At 43.6% G+C, this 23,532-nt stretch overlaps 1 protein-coding gene across 2 annotated transcripts in view; it reads left to right on the top strand.

Moving 5' to 3' along the window:
* Positions 1-23,532, top strand: part of fbxl4 (F-box and leucine-rich repeat protein 4) — a 140,107-nt gene that overhangs the window by 76,345 nt on the left and 40,230 nt on the right. For both annotated transcript variants that reach the window (XM_041187945.1, XM_041187944.1), the window contains 2 exons: positions 18,256-18,500; positions 22,391-22,604. In XM_041187945.1, coding sequence (XP_041043879.1) covers positions 18,256-18,500; positions 22,391-22,604 — 459 coding nt within the window. The remainder of the gene's footprint in view (positions 1-18,255; positions 18,501-22,390; positions 22,605-23,532) is intronic.

Here is a 23,532-nt window from a genome sequence, read left to right as displayed (position 1 = left end):
CAGTTTATATAATCACTGCCCAAGAGAACTATTTACAGAAGTGAAAGCTAAATTTTCTCTTGTTTATGAACAAATAGAAAATTTAGCACATTTCAGTATTCATTTATTGTAGACCAATATCAAGTCCATGATACCAAGAGGTGGCCAGTTGGCTGTGAAAGCACAGATGGTCACCTTAATTCTCCTCCCGAGTCTGTGCTAGGATCCACATGAGCTTTTTTTTTTGTCCTTTAGGAAAGGAAATCTGTTGTCCTTACCTGGTCTGGCCTCCATGTGACTCCAGGCCCACAGCAATGTGGTTGATTCTTAAATGCCCTCTGAACAAGGGCAGTTAGGGATGGGCAATAAATACTGGCCTAGCCAGCGATGCGCACATCCCACGAATGAAAAAAAAAAGTTCATGTAAATCCTAGCACAGATTCTGGAGGAGAATTATAGGGGTCACCTGTGCTTTCACAGACAACACGTTACTTCTTGGTACCAAACAGACATCCCAAGATGATCTGCAAATGATTTTAAGGCTGTAATCTCATTTTAAGGCTATAACCTGCTCAGTTTCACATTCATGATTTGCAAAATTGCAGTTGTGTTATCACTTTATTGGGGAAGTGGTGATGTAGTAATATTGTCACTGGACTAGTAATCCAGAGACCCAGGGTAATGCTCTGGGGACCCGGGTTCGAATCCCACCGCAGCAGATGGTGAAATTTGAATTCAATAAAAAGATATTGGAATTACAAGTCTAATGATGACCATAAAACCATTGTCGATTGTCATAAAATCTCATCTGGTTCACTATTGTCCTATAGGGAAGGAAATCTGCCATCCTTACTGGTCTGGCCTACATGTAACTCCAGACCCACAGAAATGTGATTGACTCTTAACTGCCCTCTGAAAAAGCAAGCCATTCAGTTGTATCAATCTGCTAAAAAGTCTAAAAGGACCACCTGGCATTAACTTAGGCACCAGAAACTTCAATAGCATATTCAGCACTGTCAACTCTGCGGAGTCCTGCTTACTAACATCTGGAGGCTAGTGCCAAAGCTAGGAGAGCGGTCTAATAGACTAGCAAAGCAACAGCCTGTTATAGTCATACTCATGGAAACATACCTTACAGACAATGTCCCAGACATCACCATCACCATCCTTGGGTATGTCCTATCCCACTGGCAGGACAGACCTAGCAGAGGTGGTATACAGTTGGGAGGGAGTTGCCTTGGGAATCCTCAACATCGACTCTGGACCCCATGAAGTCTCAAGGCATCAGATCAAACGTGGGCAAAGAAACCTGCTGATTACCACATACTGCCTCACCTCAGCTGATGAATCGGTACTCCTTCATGTTGAACATGGAGGAAGCACTGAGAGTGGCAAGGGCGCAGAATGTACTCTGGGTGGGGGACTTAAATGCCCATCACCATGAATGGCTCATTAGCATTGCTACTGACCGAGCTAGCCAAGTCCTAAAGGACATAGCTGCTAGACTGGGGCTGTGGCAAGTGGTGAGGGAACACACAAGAGGGAAAAATATACTTGACCTCATCTTCACCAACCTGCCTGCTGCAGATGCACCTGTCCATGACAGTCTCGGTAGGAGTGATGACTGCAAAGTCCTTGTGGAAACAAAGTCGTCTTCACATTGAGGATACCCTCCATCGTGTTGTGTGGCACTACCACTGTGCTAAATGGGATAGATTTCGAACGGATCTGGAAACTCAAGACTGGGCATTGATGAGAAGCTGTGGACCATCAACAGCAGCAGCAGAATTGAACACAATCTATAACCTCATGGCCCGGCATATCCCCCACTCTACCATTGCCATCAAGCCAGGGGATCAACCCTGGTTCAATGAAGAGTGCAGGAGGGCATGCCAGGAGCAGCACCAAACATACCTAAAAATGAGATGTCAACCTGGTGAAGCTATAACACAGCACTACTTGCATGCCGAACAGCATAAGCAGCAAGTGATAGAAAGAGCTAAGCTATCCCACAACCAACGGGTCAGACCTAAGCTCTGCAGTCCTGCCACATCCAGTTGTAACTGGTGTTGGACAATTAAACAACTCACTGGAGGAGAAGGCTCCACAAATATCCCTATTCTCAATGATGGAGGAGACCAGCACATCAGTGCAGAAGATATGGCTGAAGCATTTGCAACAATCTTCAGCCAGAAGTGACAAATGGATGATCCATCTTGGCCTCTTCTGGAGGTCACCAGCATCACAGATGCCAGTCTTCAGCCAATTTGATTCATTCCATGTGATATCAAGAAACGGCTGAAGGCACTAGATCCTGCAAATACTATGGGCCCTGACAATATTCCGGCACTAGTACTGACGACTTGTGTTTCAGAACTTGCCACACCCTTGGCCAAGCTGTTCCAGTGCAGCCACTGGCATCTACCCAGCAATGTGAAAAATTGCCTAGGTGTGTCCTGTACACAAAAGGCAGGAAAAATCCAATCCGGCCAATTACTGCCCCATCAATCTACTCTCGATCATCAGTAAAGTGATCGAAGGGGTCATTAACAGTGATATCAAGTGGCTCTTGCTTAGCAATAACCTGCTCACTGACACCCAGTTTGGGTTCCGCAAGGGCTACGGAGCTGAACTCCCGGGGTGGGATGAGAGTGACTGCCCTTGACGTTAAGGCAGCATTTGACCAAGTGTGGCATCAAGGAGCCGTAGCAAAACTGGAGTCAATGGAAATCGGGGGGGAATCTCTCTGCTGGTTGGAGTCATATCCAGCACAAAGGAAGATGGTTATGGTTGTCGGAGGCCAATCATCTCAGTTCGGGACACTGCAGCAGGAGTTCATCAGAGTAGTGTCCTAGGCACAACCATCTTCAGCTGCTTCATCAATGACCTTCTTTCCATCATAAGGTCAGAAGTGGGGATGTTCGCTGATGATTACACAATGTTCAGCGCCATTCGTGACTCCTCAGATACTGAAGCAGTCCATGTCCGAATGCAGCAAGACCTGGGGAATATGCAGGCTTGGGCTGACGAGTGGCAAATAACATTCACACCACACTATCAGGCAATGACCATCTCCATCAAGAGAGAATCTAACCATTGCCCCTTGACATTCAGTGACATTACTATTGCTGAACTCCCCACTATCACCATCCTGGGGGATACCATTGACCAGAAACTGAACTGGACTAGCCATATGAATACTATGACTACAAGGGCAGATCAGAGGCTAGGAATCGTGCAAAGGTTCCCCAAAAATCTGTCCACCATTTACAAGGCACAAGCCAGGAGTGTGATGGAATACTCTCCACTTGCTTGGAAGTTTGACACTATCCATGACAAAGCAGCCTGATTGATTGGCACCCCTTCCACAAATATTAACTCCCTCCACCATTAATACACAATGGCAGCAGTGTGTACCATCTACAAGGTGCACTGCAGAAACTCATCAAGGTTCCTTAGGCAGCACCTCCCGGATCCACAACTGCTACCATCTAGAAGGATAAGGGCAGTAGATAGATGGGAACATCACCACCTGGAAATTCTCCTCCGAGCCACACTCCATCCTGACTTGGAAATATATTGCTGTTCCTTCACTGTCATTGGGTCAAAATCCTGGAACTCCCTAACAGCACTATGGGTGTACCTACACCACATGGACTGCAGCGGTTCAAGAAGGCAGCTCACCACCATCTTCTCAAGGGCAATTAAGGATGGGCAATAAATGCTGGCCTAGCCAGTGACACCCACATCCAATGAATGAATTTAAAAAAACTTTGTGTTGCCAATGCTATTCGTATAAATACAGCGAGCAGGGAATAAATGAGTCCCTGTTTGTAATATCTTGTGTTCCCTCAGAGATAGATAACTTGGCTTTTGCTGAAATTTGCTGTCAAGGTTTGCAGATGAAGAATGGTAAGATCATGAAGTATTCGAGTGTTGCCAGCATCTATGGCAATGTACCACAGCATAAATCAGAATCTCTGTGTGAGCTGTGGCTCACTTAGTAATACTCTTGTCTCTGCATCAGAAAGTTGTGGGTTCAAGTTATTCCTAGTGTCCTGGCCAATATTTAGCCATCAATCAACATCACAAAAAAAAAATCTGATTATTATCACAGTGCTGTTTGTGGGAGCTTGCTGTGTGCAGATTAGCTGCTACGTTTCCTAAATTACAACAGGGCCTACACGGCAAAAGATCTTCACTGGCTGTAAAGTGCTTTGGATGTTGTGAGGTCATGAAAAGCGCTATATAAATGCAGGCCTCTACTTTTATCTGAGGGTGACTGGGGCCAAAATGCTCGATTAAAATAAAGATCTTTATGAAATCTAGAACTTAATGCTGTGGTCCCAGACTTCCTTAAGCCTTAATTTGAAGTCAGTCTTTGGCTGGAATTTTCCGGCCCCCACCATGGCAGATGCGGCAAGCCGTTAAAACATCCATTGACTTCTGAAACAAAAACAGAAATGCTGGAAAAACTCAGCAGATCTGGCAGCATCTGTGGAGAGAGAAACAGAGTCAACGTTTCGTGTCCATTGACTTCTGCTGGCAGAAGATCATGCCAGCAGGAGGGGCTGGAAAATTCCGGCCTTAGTGTTGATCACAAATGTTCAATAGCTGTACATGGGAACATAATCAAATATATTTGCTTAGTTTTTGTCCATAAGCTAGCTAGGACTTATTTCACCAGCTTGAAAATAGAACCTTGAAAATTTATCACTGTTATGAAGTTTACAAATTTGGTCATTTTTTGTTGATTCTCAAACTTATTGTAAACAAAGGTCAATGCGGGTGATTTGTTCAACTTTGTTCACCATCAACCTTGTTTACAACATTTCACAAATTAAAAACACAATTAGAGATGCATTCTGTAAAATCACTGAAGAATGATTGCACTGAGCAGTGATCATTGTCAGAAAATATTCATTGTCTGGATTCACCCTGTGAAGTAAAAGCAGAAACCAGCATTTTCAAACAGGACTCGATTTAAGTTTGAAACCATTAATATTGAAATGCTAACCTTTATATTTTAATTGTTTGCTTGGCTCAGTGGATGGTACATTTGTTTCTGACTTAGGCACTGTGGGTTCAAGCCCTACTGCCGGGTTTCATCACATTACCTTGCTCTAGTGCAATACTGAGGGAGTGCTGCATTCTTGAAGGTACTTCAGTTGAAACACTAAACTGAGGCCTATTGGCCTGTTCTGGTAGTTTAGATGGATGTTAATGATTCCATGAGTCCATTTGAAGAATTGCATGAAGTTCTCCTAGTGTCCTGGCTAACATTTCTTCCTCACCCAATAACACTTAAAAACGGGTTACCGGATCATTAATCACTATCTTGTTGTGTGACCTTGCTGTGTATTAAATGCTTGCTGTATTCATCCATGTGAATATCAGAGGCTGTACTTCCAAGTAATTTATAGTACATTGGGCACATGGAGACATTTCTGAAGGCTTTACACGGTGCTACAGAAAAGGAAAGTTTGTTCCATTTTATTGTTTTTATAGAAAGTTTATTTTGGGACCATGGGCAGGAATTTTCAGCTCGGCGTGCAGGCATGTGCCCGACATGCACGAGTGTGAAATAGCGCGCGATGACATCTGGAGAGCGTCCCAACGTCATTGCGCACTCACACAATATTTTGATTGGCTGACGCCCGCAAGAGTCGGCTGCGTGCCTGCTGACAATTAAGAGGGCTATTCAGCCCATCAATCAAGTAATTAAATTGAATTTTTCATTGCCCATCCAAACTTATGGTTGGTGGGCGGGCGAATAGGCCAGGGGACCGTTGCATTTTTGGCGAAACCTCATCCACAGGCGGGATGGGGTTTCCAACAGTGACTGAAAAAACAATAAAAAATTTTAAAACTCATTTTCCACATGTCCCTGTTCATGTGGCAGAGTCACATATGGGGACACCTCTTCCTTATTTTTAAAAGCTTTATTTTGTCAGGTTAAAAAATCTTCAGCTCCCTGAGGCAGCTCTATGCCTTCAGGGAGATTTCACTGTGCGCACCCTCTGCGTGCGCACACTTCATGCTCCCCACCCCCCAACCCGGCTGCGCTGAGGTGATCAGTGCGCATTTCATACTGGCTGACCGTTAATTGGCCAACCAGCATGAAATTGCGGTGGGGGCCTGATTGCGGGTGGCAGACCGGGGCGTGGCCACTCCTAGGCCCGCCCACTCGATGTGGGGAAATTCTACCCCTTGTATTTTCAGCTGTTTTATGTAGAATAATATACAATTTTTAAGATTTGCAGTCAAAAAGTATCATTCTCACTTCTGGGTCACAGCCCATGTTTGGGAGTCACTGGTTAATGCCATTCCAGTTAACAAAACTGTTTTCTTATTTAGTATATTGAAGCGCCAGGTGCTTTTATTCAAGAGCAGATATCATGTATAAAACCCAGCTTACAGTTCTATCATGCCAACACCCTTGCATATTGAAAATTCACTTAAAATCCTTTTCTCGAACTCCAATGTAAGAAAGAAAGACTTCTGTTTATATAGCGGCTTCCACAACCACATGACATTCCAAAGCACTTTACAGCCAATGAATTACTTCTGAAGTATACTTCTGAAGTATAGGTTTACCGTCTCATCCAAAATACGGCATCCCTGACAGTGCAGCACTCCCTCAATATTGCACTGGAGTATCAGCCTAGATTTTTGTACTCAAGCCCTGGAGTGGGGCTTGAACTCACAAACTTCCAGCATAGAGACGTGAATGCTACCAACTGAGCCATGGGTAGTAACAGCGTAGTTCCTAAAGAGTTAATAAAACAATGGAAGAATGGAAAAAGAATCAAGAAAAATAATATTCTTGATAAGCAAAAGCAATAGAGAAAACAGAAGAACCCAAGTCCCGTACATTTTCAATTATAAGATCAATTTAGAAATTTTTCAGGTATGAAGGTTAAGAAAGGAGGAATTCTTTGTCTTCAAAACAATAACACTGGGATCTAATGTAAATGTCAATTCCAGTTTTTGTCTCTATGTTTGACAAAACATTAAATTAATTGATAATCAAAAAATTACAGGAATTACCATCATGAAAATCAACTGGATTTACAGGAATTTGTGCCAAAACATGGTGGAAAAGCCCTAATTCATCTTTTGCTAAAAAAGAGACTTTTTTTGTTGAATATTTTTGTCTTACACTCATCAGGACAACTCGCAAGAAAATACCAATGTCAGGGGAAATAACACATTTATACTGTATGAGAAGAGAGTGCTGATTGCACTCACACAGTATAAATATGTTGTTTCTTCTGACAATGGCATTTTCTTGCGAATTGTCCTGATGAGTGCAAGATGAAAAACTTCAACAAAAATCTCTCTTTTTCAGCAATACTCAAATTCTGTACTACCAAATGACTAATTCACCTTTTCTTGTAATTAGAACGGTTACTGGTTATATTGGAGTCATTCCATAACCATTCTAGTTTTTACAGATATGTTTGGAAACAACTAGGTCCTTCTTAAAGTAGAAACTAATTCCAATAGTTCTTGAGGTGTCCCTGAAATTCTGATTCCTGGATTTTATTTTTAAGTGATGATTTGTTGTCTTTAGTTCGATTTGTTTTGCAGTCAGGGCATGTCAGTTCGTTTTCAGATGATGACCAGAAGTTACTGTAGATCATGTAGTATTTCTGGGTTTGCAGTCCACATTCGAAAACTTGCAGCATGACTTGTTGAGCAAACAGATGTTGATGCGAAGGCATGACAGTTGCTGGAGGATATGGATTGATGAGGTATTGCCCCTGTCAGAATAAGTATTTAACACAGACTGCACAAAATCTGAAGAATTGTCTGTGAAAAAATAACCTTGCTCATCCAAACAAAAATTGGAGTAATGTTTGTTGGGATTTAAACAAAGTTAAAAGAAATTCATTGGGTTAAAACTCATTTACTGATACATGATGAGCCTCAGGAAATACTTTTTGAACACAAACACTCAGTAAGAATCAACTCATGGTGCTCTAGTAGCTCTGTGTAGAAATGCACAGAGTTGTACTGTCAAGTCTTAGCTTCATGTCTGCTTTGCTCAGTCAGATGATTTGTCACCTAGGGGGCAAGAAGGGCTGCTACATATGCCTTGTGTATCCCTAGGCTAGGTAGGGGAAGAGTGAAAGCAAGTTCCCACTCCTGATTATTATTCTGCAACTTCTGTTGAAAAGTGCTTCATTGCAGCTATGTCACTCAGAACAATCAAGCAGTATCAGCACTTGCTGCCTTGGCTCACAAATGAAGAATTGACATTTGCATGAACAACATCCATTTTGTAAGGATTTTTTTTACACTATTGAAAATATTGCATATTTTGGCAAAATAGGCCCTGCAGATTCTATCCAACAATTCTGCAGATTTCTTTTGCCCTTCTGGTGACAAGTCAGCATTTCCTAATCGTCTGAATTTAGGAATAATGGAACAGTTGTCAGAACTAATTATTTTGTAATCTACGTTAAGTGTTATGTCTAATGAAACCTCCATTGATTTCAACATGGTGTTCACCACTTTGCCTATGTGCGACTCAATTTGGAACACTTTAAAACACTAGGCACAGCAAGTACTGTGTTCACTATATATGAATTTTTTATTCAGTAGAGTAGAGGTTAACAGCTTTTATAAGAAGAGGGATGGGAGATGGCAAGAGGAGAAAGGAATCTTTTGCATTGTCCATAATAGGTTTGTCCAGTGCATTTGACAAGTTTACGTTGGTGCTACTACAGTTCAAGGCCAGCGTAAAAGTAACTTATTTATTAGCCTGTAACTTCCATGCTCCCCAACATCAGATTTGGGGGGGTACCCAGGTTCCCAGGTAAGGGTTCGCATGGCAGTTGCCAGAAGTGCTAACTTCCTCTGGACAATTGCGCTGTACTGAGAACCATCCGAAAATGTGATTTAAATCGCAAACATCGATGGTACCGCCAGGGCTATACCAATAGTTGCCCAGAAGAAGTTAGAAGAATTAAAACCTCTTCTAACTTCTGGGTAACTATTGTAAAGACCCAGACTGGCCCCATGGGCCTCCCCCACACCATTCCCCCAGCCCACAGGATTTCCCCAATTGCACCCACCCCCAGCCTCCGACAACACCCCCTACCTCCCCCACCAGCCTTGGACCCCGACCCCAAACCACCACCTCCCCCCCCCCACAACCTCGGTCCTCCCCCACTGGCCCAGACCTTGGACCCCCTTGACTCTAGAACGCTCCCACCTCCCCCCACAACCTCCAGACTCCCCCCTCCTACCAGACCACCCGACACCCCCCGGCCTCCGGAGCACCTCTCAACTTCTGGACTCCCCCCACCCCACCCGACCTCTGGATGCCCCAAACCACCCCACCCCCCAACCACCTGTGGACACCAGATGGCTCCCTCACCGACTTCCGGCCACCCCGACCTCCAGACCCCCCCCCAAATACCCTGACCTCCAGACTCTTCTCCCCCGCCCCCCCAATCTGACCTTCATGCACCCCCACCCCCCTCCCCCCCGACCTGTGCACCACACTCCCGATCTCCAGACCAACCCTCCCCCACCCCCGCCTCCCCTACCCCCCACCCCGAACTCTCCTGACCTCCGGACTCCAGCACCCCCCGTTCCCCCCACCACCGATCTCTGGACCTCCCCATCCGCCCGATCACTGGATCCCCTAACTCCCCCCCCACCCAGGCTCCAGACCACTGCCAACCTCCAAACACCCCCCCACCCTCCTGACCTCGACACACCCCCCACCCACCCTCCTGACCTCCGGACCCTCACTCCCCCTGCCCAGCCTCCCCAACCTCAGGGTGCCCCCAACCACGAAATTCTATCTATTTACCTTGGACATTTACTTTCCCTGGCCATTTAAACATGCCTGCTTTATGGCAGCAAGTTCTGTGAGAAAGGGGGCATGACCTCTTTGACTAAACTGGATTTACACTTCTCTGGGGTCTGTGAGGAATCTTTTGATGCGGGCCCCAAGCAACTTCAATGAACTGAAGTGGCAAAGCAATTTTCAGCACCAAGTAAGTGTGCATTTATTTCTTCTAACTTTTGCAGGCCATTATCTCAGGAAAATAGCTACCTCACGTTCTTGTCCCATTTTTGGAAAATCAAGCAAAACATTTCTATTTTAATGTGTATTATAGATATTCAAGGTAATTACATATTTGTGGGTGGGAGACTGTGGAACATGCCGGATCCAATAGTCCATTCGATGTTAGTTTTTCAGCTCCTTGCAATTAAACCTGTTCCTTTATTGCTTAAATGTTGGTAAACAAAAAGTTCTAATGTATCTGTGAATCTCCACACCTCTTGTGTCATTCCACTGTTGTCCAGCTGGGTGAGACTGCTCTCACCTGGTTCCATTCTTAACTAATTGTAACCGGAGAATCACTTGCAGTGATTTATTTTCCTGCTCCTGCACCATTACCTCTGATGTTCCCCAAGAACCTATCCTTGGCATCACCTACTCTCATTGACATCATCCCAATGCACGGTGTTAATTTTGAGTACTAACACCCAGCTGTACCTCATCACCACTTCTCTTGACTCCTCCACTGTTGCTAAGTTATCAGATTTCTTTATTCGTTCGTGAGATGTGGGCATCGCGGGCTAGGCCAGCGTTTATTGCCCAACCCTAATTGCCCTTGCTCTGTGGGTCTGAAGTCAAGTGTAGGCCAGACCAGGTAAGGACAGCAGACTTCCTTCCCTAAAGGGTATTAGTGAACCAGATGGGTTTTTATGACAATGGTTTCATGATCATCATTAGACTTTCGATTCGAAATTTTTATTGAATTCACCAAAGCATTACCCTGGATCTCTGGATTACCAGTCCGGTGACAATACCACTATGCCACCGCCTCCCCCAACCGTTCTCTGACATCCAGAACTGGATAAGCAAGATTTCCCCAATTAAACATCAGCAAAATTGAGGGCATTGTTTCCATTCCCAGCCACGAACTCTGATCCCTAGGTACAAACTCCATTCCTCTCCCTGGCAACAGTCCGAAATTAAGCAGTCTGTTCACAACCTTGGCATAACATATAAACCGATTAAGCTTCCAATCTCATTTCCATGCCATCACTAAAACTGCCAGCATCCATCTTCATAACATTATCCAACTTCGCCCCTGTCTCAGCTCATCTGCTGCTCAAACTCTCATTCGTGCCTTTGTTATCTCTAGACTTGACAATTGCGAAGCAATCCTGGCTGGTCTTCCACATACGACCCACCATAAACTTGAGGTCATCCAAAACTCTGCTGCCTGTGTCTTAACTCACAGCATGTCCCATTTCCCCCATCACACCCTATCCTCACTGACCTACATTGGAGCACGGTCAAGCAACGTCTTGATTTTAAAGTTATCTTCCTTAAAGAAGGCCTGCATGGCCTTGCTGTTCCCGATCTCTAAACTTCTGTATCTCACAACCTCTGAGATATCTAAACTCATCTAATTATGGCTTGTGCACAAATGTTTTGAGGATGTGAATATTCCTCAATAACAATATATTATTTAACAAAAAAAATGGTTTAATTACAATTAAAGTTGCATTGAAATAAAAGGTTGCATTTATATAGCATCATTCATGTTCTCAAGACGTCATAAAGAGTTTACAGCTACTAAATCTGCTGCAAATTATCTGAAGCGAAAAAATTTGCAGAGCCTTTGAGTTGCTCTCTTCCAGAGAGCTGGCATGGATGCAGCAGGCTTAATACTGAATACTCTTATACTGTAACTATTCTATGATTCTGTGAACTGCTGCCACATCCTATTCACCAGGACATTCTGCCCTCTCAGTTCCATTGACAAATGCTGCCCCAATACCCTAAATTTAAGATTTTCATTCTTGTAAATTACCTTGCGCTCCCTCAGTTTCACAACCCCACCCTCATCCCCCCCAACTGCACCAGTCTCTCTCTGTATGACTGATTGTGGCCTCTTGTGCATCTTCCTCTCCTTTATCCCACAATTGATGCCTGTGGATTCAGCCCTCAAGGCCTCATAACTCTGGAATACCCTCACTAAATCTTCCTGCCTTCTTTAAGTCACTCCCAATACCAATTTCTTTGACCAATCTTTTAATCACCCCTCCTAATATCTCCTTTATCTCATTAGCTGGGCATTTATTTATTCCTTTTGCCTCCGAGAAGTGTCTTGAAATGCTTTTTCATATTATAGGCATTATATAGATGCACATTTCTAAACTAGTAACAGAAGGAATGGATGAATAATTATTGTCTGTGGACAGATGCCGCAGCCAAGTTATACACAGCAAAGTCTCACAAATGATAAATGAATAATTGTCTAATCTGTTTTTATATAGTGTTGACTGGGGGAGGAATGTTGTCCAGCATATCAAGAGAACTCCCTACTCTCCCTCAAAGAAGCACAATGTGACTTTTTTTTAATCTCCAGTTGAACAGGAAGATGGGGCCTAGATTATGGGCTCAAGTACCGGATCACGACTTGACCTTGAATCAGATCTCAGATTTCTACTATGGAGCTATGAGTGTCAACCTTTCATCTCATGAGATGATTGTTTGCACTGTGATGATCAGCTCTGTGTTAAGCATCACCTGGTGTGGTTTACTAGCCTCACTCTGGCATGGCAGTTACTGCTGCATTTGCTGCAGAGGAAGATGGAGGACTGAGAAGGTGCATGGTTTGCTGGCCTCTGTTTCCTCTGAGCCCTCTTCTCAGCCAGCTGAGCTTTCTGTTTCTGCTCGCCCCTTCCAAAGCCTTTCCAAATCCTCAACCTCCAGAAGTCATGGCCGTCAGCGACCCAGTTGTCAGTGTCATGTCCGCCTACTTCATATCTGGCTTGCAGGTGTCAAGAGCTGGCCACTTCAGAGTGAAATCAGAAAATAACTTTTCACACAGTGTGGGAATCTTTAAAGAATCGTGGATAATTCATCAACTGCTGGGTAGAGCTATGGAGCAAAGATGGACAAATGACATTGTGGTACAAATCAGCCATGATATAAATGATTGGCAGAACAGGCGTAACAGGTTCAAATGGCTTAATGGTCTACCCCTGCTCCTAAGTCCTATGTTCCTATGTTTCTATCTTAATGGCCATCACCAGACACAGAAGCTGAGGCACAGAGGGTGCTTTGTTAAATTGATAACTGATTTAAAATAAAATCTGATTTAAAACAAAATCTGTTTCATAGTCAGAAAATAGGTTTTCCAGATCCGTGACCTAGTGGATCTTCAATGCTGCCCCCTTTCAGTAGGCAATAGTAAGATTGTATGTGAGACCCCAATGCTGTCACAATGATTGGCTGATGGGAGGGTGGGGGTGGGGTCCTGCGACTTCTTTTAAATTCATTCATGGGATGTGGGTGTCGCTGGCTAGGCCAGCATTTATTGCCCATCCCCAATTGCCCTTGTTCAAAGGGCATTTAAGAGTCAACCACATTGCTGTGGGTGTAGAGTCACATGTAGGCCACACCAGGTAAGGACAGCAGATTTCCATCCCTAAAGGACATTAGTGAACCAGATGGGTTTTTATGACAATCAGCAATGGTTTCATGGTCATCTTCAGACAGCTTAGTGGAGTGGAGCTGGTCCTGCCAGTTCTGCATAGCAAGAGTACACATTCCATGACTTGGTGACACAACGCTTGCCCAATGACATGAGAAGCTGAGATGGAAGCCAGCAGTTTTGGGTTTGGAACTCGACCATTGGAGCTGCTGGGAAAAGAAACACTCTTTAAATGCCTGACTAAGCTGACAGGTTGACATTCCAGGCATGAGTTCTGCTGAAGTATGTACTTGAACCTTCTCTCCACAGATGCTTTGCCTGACTTGCTGAGTGCTCCCAGCATTTTGTGTTTGTGTTCCATTACTGCATGGGTTTTCTTTTCTGCTCAATTGTATATATTCATAGATCTTTACATTGAAGTTCACAGTAACCTACAAACCAATAGTGAGGTTGTGTTAAGAGGTAAATGAAGGCTGTTTCAGCCCCTCTCGTTTGAATTTGTAAGTAGAAATGAGGCATGATTTTAATACTGCAGAAAACCTGTATTAGTTTGAAGATCAAATGATATGTGATATGTGGGGGTGGGAAGGGGTTAGGAAGCTGCTCTTGAGAGCAAATGGGACATGAATTCTGGAGAATTTTGCCTGGGGATTGATCAGGGTATAGGCCACTAGGGAGAAAGGGGACAGCTGTGAGTAAGAAGAGCAAACCCAACAGCCAATTTACTAAAAAGAAATCTCATGGTTTTTTTTTTCACATGAATAGTTTCTGTTTTGCTATAGACATAATGAATTTGGATAGTCTTCAAAAGCCAATGACATCCGTGCTGGCGTGCTAGAGCAACCACACTTAGGAGGAATCTGAAAAATACTGTTGACTGCTACAGGTGAAAACAAATTTTTTTAAGATAATAAAAGGAAGTCCTTGGAAAAAATCAAATTGTGGAACAGATGCTGGATTCTTGCTACATTTGCATGTGTGATAACAGGTTTGCACTGGCATGGTGTGCACGCCTTCAGAAACCAAGCAGCTGTTCCACATTTTCAGCACCAGGGCATGCACAACCACAGTACACTTTGCAAATGCTCCTGTCAGGGCACTATCAACCTGTCAAGTCTATACTTTCATGCGCAAATGGTTTTTTATTTTCTGCTGCTTAGAAGAACAATGTTCTCTGAAATCGTGTTTGATCAAATAATACAAAGTAAAATGAGAATCTGATTTTCTTCCCCCCTAATCTCAGCTCAGTGTCCTTTCCTCTGCCTGCCCCTCACCAAAAGAACAGGGAGTGCTAAATTGGATAGCCTGAATGGGGATTGTGCTGTTAATTGGCTGCATGCATCACTGTGGAGCCCAAAATCATGACTTCCTAGCATTTCTTAAAACTAGTCAGCATCTTTTAAAGGGGAGGTTCAATGTGGCCAGATCAGATGCTGAGAGCCGTGCAGCAGGTGAATCTGACCTGGGACATAGTGAAAAATGGCATAAAGTGGGAGAGTGCCAGCTCCAATGTTTTACAGTAGAGGCCTTGGTGGAGGAGGTGGAAAGTAGGAAAAATATCATCTGTCCACAGGGGACCAGGAGGCCCACCAGACACATGCTCAAATCACAGTGAGAGCAGATAACCTTGGAGCTTAATGCCAGGAATCAAGCTTCGAGGACCTAAATGTAGTGCTGCAAAAAATTCAATGACCTAACACGAATGGTCCAGATCAGTGAATGCATTTTCAAATCCCAAATCCTACCAATTGCAATGCTAGCCTCAGATATGCCTTAATTCACCATGCCCCCATCACTCACCTACCAACAATCTCTATCAATCAGGACTTGTACCTAACATTCTTTGCTTCACCTCACCCTCACATAATTAGCACTGCTGCAAGCCTCACCCACATCTCACAGAATGCATACACTGCCAGCTGTTGAACTATATCAGCCAGATCACCCAAACACATTGCAGCACACTCACTGACACACTTCCCTTCACTTGTCGGACAAGATAGCACACAACCAGAGACAGGAGGAGCAAATTGGAGAGGAATAGGCATGTCCTAACCTCCACAGAGGAGATTATGCTGGCTATCTTTAGAACAGCAATTGCTGAGCCTGTGGCAGGCAGCAAAGCTGAATAAATTGAAGATGATGATATCCTCATACTTAGTCCCCCTCCTCACACCCCACTTGCTCCTCATCCCAAAAACTATTAGGACTTATCAGCTGAAGATGGGGTAAGCATTCATCTTTTTCTCCCCCTGCCCTCCCATTTCTCCTTACCACAACCTTCTCCTTGTGCCTTTCTCCTTTCACATATGCAAGAAGCGCAAGGAAATGAAGGAACAGCAAGAAGGCAGTGATAATGAAGACACACCATCACCCGCAATCGCAGCCAGCAGCTCAGATACTGACACATAATTTAGAGCTTTGGCTTAGAGGCAAGATTTACACATGGTGAGACACTGGGTATGAATGGGCTACAGCCAGTGCAGGAAGGAGGATAGCCCAGATGTTAGGAGGGTGAAGACATACATGAGTTAGGCAGCAGAGGACTCAGATGAGCACTTTAAAGGAGCAGCGCACAGAAGAACACCTGATGGCTATGCACAAGGCTTGGTGCATTGTCTGCCAGAAAGCTTCAATATTAACAAGCATGGAGGAGTCCAGCACCAACTGGCAAAGGGCTTTGCCTAGAGCTTGGAGCTTCAGCATGGAAGTCATCATCCCCAGATTGCAGTGAGTGATAGCCGATGTTTCAGCTTCCTTTGCAGCTCACTCAGTTCCACCCAGCATCTGAGAGTGCTGCAGTGGAAGCTCAGACTGAAGCCATGTAGGCTTACTTTGTTGTCTTGTAAGCTCAGACTGCTGCCATCATAGCTGTGGACACCAGTGTTCAAAGGGGCTTGCAGGGTCTTGCAGATTGCTGAGGAGAGTGCCAGTGGTTCTGTGGAATGCAAACCTGCTGTCCTCTCTCAAAACCACATCATTATGCTCCCCCTCCTGCCACTCTGCCAGTGCCCTTGCTGCCTTCCAACAGGCCAGCCCAGAATGTCGACAGTCATGCAGAGTTGGTGCAGCCTTAAGTCAGGCCTTCTAGCCTGGGACTTGGTCTAGGCCATCCTCTGGGACCATTTGCTGCCTCCTTCACCAAAACTCAGCACTAGGACAGGCAAGGGCACATGGAAGACGGGCGCTACAGAAATGCCCAATTATAATTTGTTATATTCGTATGCATTATGGCATAGTTTCATTTCTAAATTTGGTTTGGAATCTTTATTTTGGCTTTTATTTTTGTATTGTGGCCAGCACAGTGATGATCACTGAAAGACAGACAGTAAGGTGTATAGGACTGTTGGTAATTGGGGAATTAGAGTTTAGTTACTAGTATTTAATCTTAAATAATTCTTCACATATATCATGTGTATTAGAGGCCTACCTAGATAGCCTCCACTACCTTCCCTTCCTCTCCCCTCCCTCCAACCCTTTCTGTCAGCTTGGCCTGCTCTGCGTTACCTTTGCTCATTCTCACAGTCATGCTGTATTCCAAGGGGAATGCACCATTTCTGGGAGCAACTTATTAATGCAGAGGTTTTAAAATTTCCAAAACCTTTTCAGTACTTGCCACACCATTCCCTCATGACTTTTGCAACCTGAAGCAACTATGGAAACCACCAAACATTTGTAGAATTGTACCAACAGCCGGAAGAAATTAACCGGCAACTAACTTGTAAGTAGTTGATGATCCGTTTAAATGGAACTGTTGGTGGGGTGATCCTGCTGCCAAACACGTGCTCAGCTGTGCAAGGTTGAGAGATGGCATGAGCTAAAGCATTGGGCTCCAAATTGGCAGCGCTGACATCAAATCAGCGTTACTCACTGATTGATGCCATGATCTGCTTACTCTGCATACATCTGACAGACATTAGCTGAATACGCACTCACTAATGCCTTCACCTGTATGGAATAATGTGTATATCGGCTGCCATATTGGTCCCTGAGTGGCACACTTGGTGACTAGCCATTGGGCATCATTAAGGATAATTCTGGATCCTAGGCATCTTCTCAGCAAGGTTATGTGCCTCTGTATTTCTCTTACACATGTCTTGAATTGTATTCTGTAAGTAAGACTAAAAGATTTTGGCCATTGATAATAGTAGCTTTCTCCAGCGTTCCTGTGGTCACTCAGTGCATTATACAGTGAGTTGATAAGATGCTGGGTTTGATCCCTGGTCTGTGCTGAGTTCACTAATCTCAACTGAAAAGTTGGCAGAAGGGACAATATGATTCACTCCTATTATATGGAGGAGTGAAAAATTTCACTCTTGATCGCTGATCTGGCTGTGTGGATGTCAAGTATCGGCATGATTATACTAGTGGATTAGTTTGTGGGCACTGCCAACTTGTCACAATATTAAGAACCACTTGGATGATTTATTGAACAGTGCCCTGAAAGGAATCAAAGCCTTCAAAAGAGGAGTAAATTGATGGGGAAAATAAGGGGGTGTGGGGGGCTGATTTGTTAACATAGCATGTTTCAAAGCTACGCAAACTACGCTCACATCGAATGCACTGGGGGAAGAGAGCACCACTGGCTGGCAAGTGCTTTTTGTCCCGGGCAATCAGCATAGTCTGTGAACAGACTTCCCCTTCCAAATGTTCAGATTTCCCCAAAAGATTGAAATTCTAATGTAATGTCCTATTTGATGAAAGCTGCTGTTTTCTCATGTATAAGAATATACGAGAGTAGAATGTAATGAAGGTGTACCTTGTTTTCATTCTGCTGTTTGCTTTTCCCCCACAGTTAATCCAGCTGATACTCAGTCACCTGACAGTGCCAGATCTTTGCCAGTTGGCACAGACCTGCAAATTGCTGTACCAACACTGCTATGATCCTCTTCAGTATGTTCAGCTCAGTTTACAACCTTACTGGGCGGGTCTGGATGATACCTCTCTGGAGCACCTACAGTCACGCTGCGCTCTTGTGCAGTGTTTAAATCTGTCTTGGACTGGGAATAGGGGATCTATATCCATGCAAGGATTCAGCAGGTCAGTGTTAATGTAACTCGTGAGTAAAATTAATTTACTGCAGGCACCAAAGAGTGTTAAACATCCGAGCATTTCATTAGTGATCAGACACCATCAAGATTATACTATAGCCTGGTGAAGCAGCCTGTGGTTGTTGAGTTGACCTCATTCAGTGATGCAAGGCAGCTCATTTAAATATGTTTGTGGTATTCCTAGTGCCTATCGATGACACACTGAGAATGGCAAGTACCATTAGCTGTTGAAGGGCTGCTGGCTGCTCTTAGAGCATGTCTCTTTGACAGAATATCAGTAGAGGGGACAATGACTTTATAGGTCAAATAAGTGAAGTAGATTTGACCCTATTGGAAAAAGAAGGTCACACAGGAGGAAAATGTTTTTTTTTTGGTGAACTGGCCTCCCCTAAAGTATCTATTCCAAATGGGCACTGGCCTCCTGGAGCATCACTACGACAGTGAAGCTACATTATAGGGAGCTGTTAGCTTCGATACACTCAGTGCACAATTTGTATGCTGGTTCCCAGTGCACCTCACGCTGCTTCGGCAAATGGAAATGTGCAACAGTGATCAGAGGGTAATAGGCCTCAGTTCTCTCTCTGCCTGATAACAAGGCTCAGGTACCTCAAGAGCTGAGACATTTCATGTTGGGCCATCCATTAGTGTTTTTTTTTATTAAGTACATCCTTTAGTTTGTCTGTGGTGGTTGTTGTTTTAGGAACTCTTTCCCAGTAAAACAATTGTATTATTTTTCGCAGCGCCTCTGATACTAGTAATACCTTACTTTTTGAAGGGGTTTATGAATATTCTGTCCATTTGAGTACTAAGTATATTTGAAATTGTTAAGTTTAATTCAACACCTCTCTGTTTTTCAATTTGTCTTTATTTTTAATTTAGGGCATGAAATCCCTTTTGATCCCTCTAAACAGGCCTGGCCAGGCCACATATCCCTTTTGAGGAAGTGGTTAAGTTGGAAGTTCTGCCTGCAGATGTTCACTGGAGTTTGAAAAGTACATAACAAGCAGTCTACCTGAGGTTTGATGTGCTACTGAAAGGGGAATCGTTTGCACAACCTCTATTAACTCCATTCTATAGCAGACTGTGTTGGAAGATGCTGTGCTCCCAGACTAATCAAAATTGTCTTTAAATATTTTTAATTACGAGCTCTTTGCTTCCTCCTTAATTCAAAATGTAAAAACCATAATCACAGAGCGTCAAAGCAATGTCTACAAAACTCACTATCTTCTAACATTGCAGAAAAGCAGGAATTATTCTAACAAGGATTAACACGTTGCAATTTAAGCGGATTTGGGGACATACATTTGACCAAAATCAGCTTCTGACTTCCTGCAACAAACATTCATTAATATATTCATACTGTGTTGATTTTCCAAATTTTTCAATTAACTTAACAGTGACTCTCTTTCCTTCCTTTCTAAATCTAACAAACATAGAAACATAGAAAATAGGAGCAGGAGTAGGCGATTCAGCCCTTCAAGTCTACTCCATTATTCATTATGATCATGGCTGATCATCCAACTCAATAGCCTGCTCCCGCTTTCTCCCCATATCCTTTGATCCTTTTTGCCCCAAGAGCTATGTCTAACTCCTTCTTAAAAACATACAATGTTTTGGCCTCAGCTACTTTCTGTGGTAGTGAATTCTACGGGCTCACCACTCTCTGGGTGAAGACATTTCTCCTCATCTCAGTCCTAAATGTTCTACCCTGTATCCTCAGATTGTGACCCCTGGTTCTGGACTCCCCTACCATCAGGAACATCCTTCCTACATCTACCTTGTCTAGTCCTGTTAGAATTTTAAAGGTTTCTATGAGATCCCCCCTCATTCTTCTGAATTCCAGCGAATATAATCCTAATCGACTCAATCCCTCCTCATATGTCAGTCCTGCCATCCCAGGATTCAGTCTGGTAAACCTTCGCTGCACTCCCTCTATAGCAAGAACATCCTTCCTCAGATAAGGAGACCAAAACTGCACACAATATTCCAGGTGTGGTCTCACCAAGGCCCTGTATAATTGCAGCAAGACATCCCTGCTCCTGTCCTCAAATCCTCTCACTAAGAATGCAAACATACCATTTGCCTTCTTTACCACCTGTTGCACCTGCATGCTTATCTTCAACGACTGGTGTATGAGGACACCCAGGTCTCGTTGCACATTCCCCTCTCAATTTATAGCCATTCAGATAATAATCTACCTCCCCGCTTTTGCTACCAAAGTTGATAACCTCACATTTATCCTCACATTTATCCACATAATATTGCATCTGCTATGCATTTGCCCACTTAGCTTGTTCAAATCACTCTGAAGCATCTCTGTATCCTCCTCACAGCTCACCCTCCCACTCAGCTTTGTGTCATCTGCAAATTTGGACATATTACATTTAGCTCACTCATCTAAATCATTAGTATATATTGTGAATAACTGGGGTCCTAGCACCGATCCCTGCGGTACCCCACTAGTCACTGCCTGCCATTCAGAAAAAGACCCATTTATTCCTATTCTTTGTTTCCTGTTTGCCAACCAGTTTTCTATCCATCTCAATACACTACCCCCAGTTCCATGTGCTTTCAATTTACACGTTAATCTCTTATGTGGGACTCTGTCAAAAGCCTTCTTAAAATTCAAATAAACCACATCCACTGGCTCCCCCTCATTAACTCTACTAGTTACATTCTCGAAAAATTCCAGTAGATTTGTCAAGCATGATTTCCCTTTTGTAAATCCATGCTGACTCTGTCCGATTCTGCCACTGTTTTCCAAATGCTCAGCTATTAAATCTTTTACAATGGACTGTAGAATTTTCCCCACTACCGACGTCAGGCTGACTGGACTATAATTCCCTATTTTCTCTCTGCCTCCCTTTTTAAATAGTGGGGTTACATTAACTAATCCAATCTGTAGGAACTGTTCCAGAGTCTATAGAATCTCGGAAGGTGACCACCAATGCATCCACTATTTCTAGGGCCACTTCCTTAAGTACTCTGGGATGTAGATTATCAGGCCCTGGGGATTTATCGGCCTTCAATCCCATCAGTTTCTCCAACACCATTCCCACCATACTGATTTCTTTCAGTTCCTCCCTCTCACTAAACCCTGTGTTCCCCAACATTTCTGGTATGTTATTTGTGTCTTCCTTTGTGAAGACAGAACCAAAGTATGTATTTAATTGCACCTTTTCTGAGTATTTTGCTGTTACTCAAATGTTTGTATTGGTTGTAGCATATTTTAGAGGTCTTGCCAAATTAGAAACTAATTTTTGTTTATTACTTTTTTGTTACCATACATTATACTTTGCAGATCACTTTAACTGTTCTTGCCTATGCTATTACTGAATGACGTTGACAGAGCCAGTCTTTCTTCGTAGTCGCTTGTTTATTTTTCATTTAAATAAAGTGCTAATAAAGTGCATTTTACTTCCCATATTATCTGAGATAAAAACAGGAAATGCCAAAAATGCACAATAGGTCAGTCAGCATCTGGAAGTGAAAGATGGCATAACATTGTTGCTAAAACTGTTCATCATACTGTGGCATTTGTTTTTGCATGCTTGTTTTATTTCATCTATGAACTGAATTTTCTAATCGACAGGTTGGATCATTTTTAAAAATAATAAGCAGCAGTATTTCACTGCTTTAATTAAGGTGTCAGTTTACCTATTGAATGAATATATCTGCAAGCAGTAACCCATTTTCAGATCTGTTCCATATATTAATTCAGAACTTTGCACCTTTTCACTTCCAGTGTAACATCTGCTGTTTTTCTATAGCTTACTCCTGACGTTGCCTCTTTATGTGATGTCTGGCGCATACGCTCACAGCTTGACGCCTACTACTTTGACAGGATTTAACCCTATGATTGCTGTGCTTCCTGTGCAGATTCATGCAAGTGTGTGGATTTGAGCTGGTGCGTCTGGAGTTGGCCTGCTGCCACTTCCTGAATGAAACTTGCCTCGAGGTTATTGCTCAGATGTGCCCAAACCTCCAGGAGCTGAACCTTTCATCCTGTGATAAACTAAACACTCGGGCTTTCTGCCATATTGCTAAGATCTCAGGTCTCCGACGTCTGGTCGTTTACCGCACAAAAATTGAGGTAGGAACCCCTGTGGTGATTGGCACTGACAGAGAATTGCTTAACGCTATTTATGTATTTTTTTAAATGAAAGAAGTGCTTGTCTTAGAAATTGTACGACCAGTTTAACACAATATCTGAAAGGATTTTACAAAACACTCTTGTTTGAGTGGTTCCATTGCTTTTTGATTTTACTTTCTGTATGATTTAAGACTGTGGACAATCATACTTGTTTGACCTGTGGACTTGCCCCCATCGTTGCAACTCCCCTGGAATCTGGATGGATTTTTTAAAATTCATTCACGGGTTGTGGGCATCGCTGGCTGGGCCAGAATTTATTGCCCATCCCTAGTTGCCCTTGAGAAGGTGGTGCTGAGCTGCCTTCTTGAACTGCTGCAGTCCATTTGGTGTAGGCACAAGCACAGTGCTGTTAGGAAGGGAGTTCCAGGATTTTGACCCAGCGACAGCGAGGGAACGGCGATATATTTCCAGGATGGTGAATGACTTGGAGGGGAACCTCCAGGTGGTGGTATTCCCATCTATCTGCTGCCCTTGTCCTTCTAAATGGTAGTGGTTGTAGATTTGGAAGGTGCTGCAAAGGAGCCTTGATGAATTTCTGCTGTGCATCTTGTAGATGGTACACACTGCTGCTACTGTGCGTTGGTGATGGGGGGAGTGAATGTTTGTGGATGTAATGCCAAACAGCGGGCTGCTTTTTCCTGGATGGTGTCAAGCTTCTTGAGTGTTGTGGGAGCTGCACTCATACAGGAAGGTGGGGAGAATTCCATCACACTCCTGACTTGTGCCTTGTAGATGATGGACAGACTTTGAGACGTCAGGAGGTGAGTTACTCGTCGCACGATTTCTTTCCTCTGACCTGCTGTTGTAACTGCAGTGTTTATATGGCTGTTTCTGGTCAATGGTAACCCCCAGGACATTGATAGTGGGG

Source organism: Carcharodon carcharias, chromosome 5 (assembly GCF_017639515.1).
Source record: "Carcharodon carcharias isolate sCarCar2 chromosome 5, sCarCar2.pri, whole genome shotgun sequence".
NCBI lineage: Eukaryota > Metazoa > Chordata > Chondrichthyes > Lamniformes > Lamnidae > Carcharodon > Carcharodon carcharias.
Note: the sequence above shows the minus strand (reverse complement) of the source record. Positions and strands in the feature narration are given on the sequence as shown.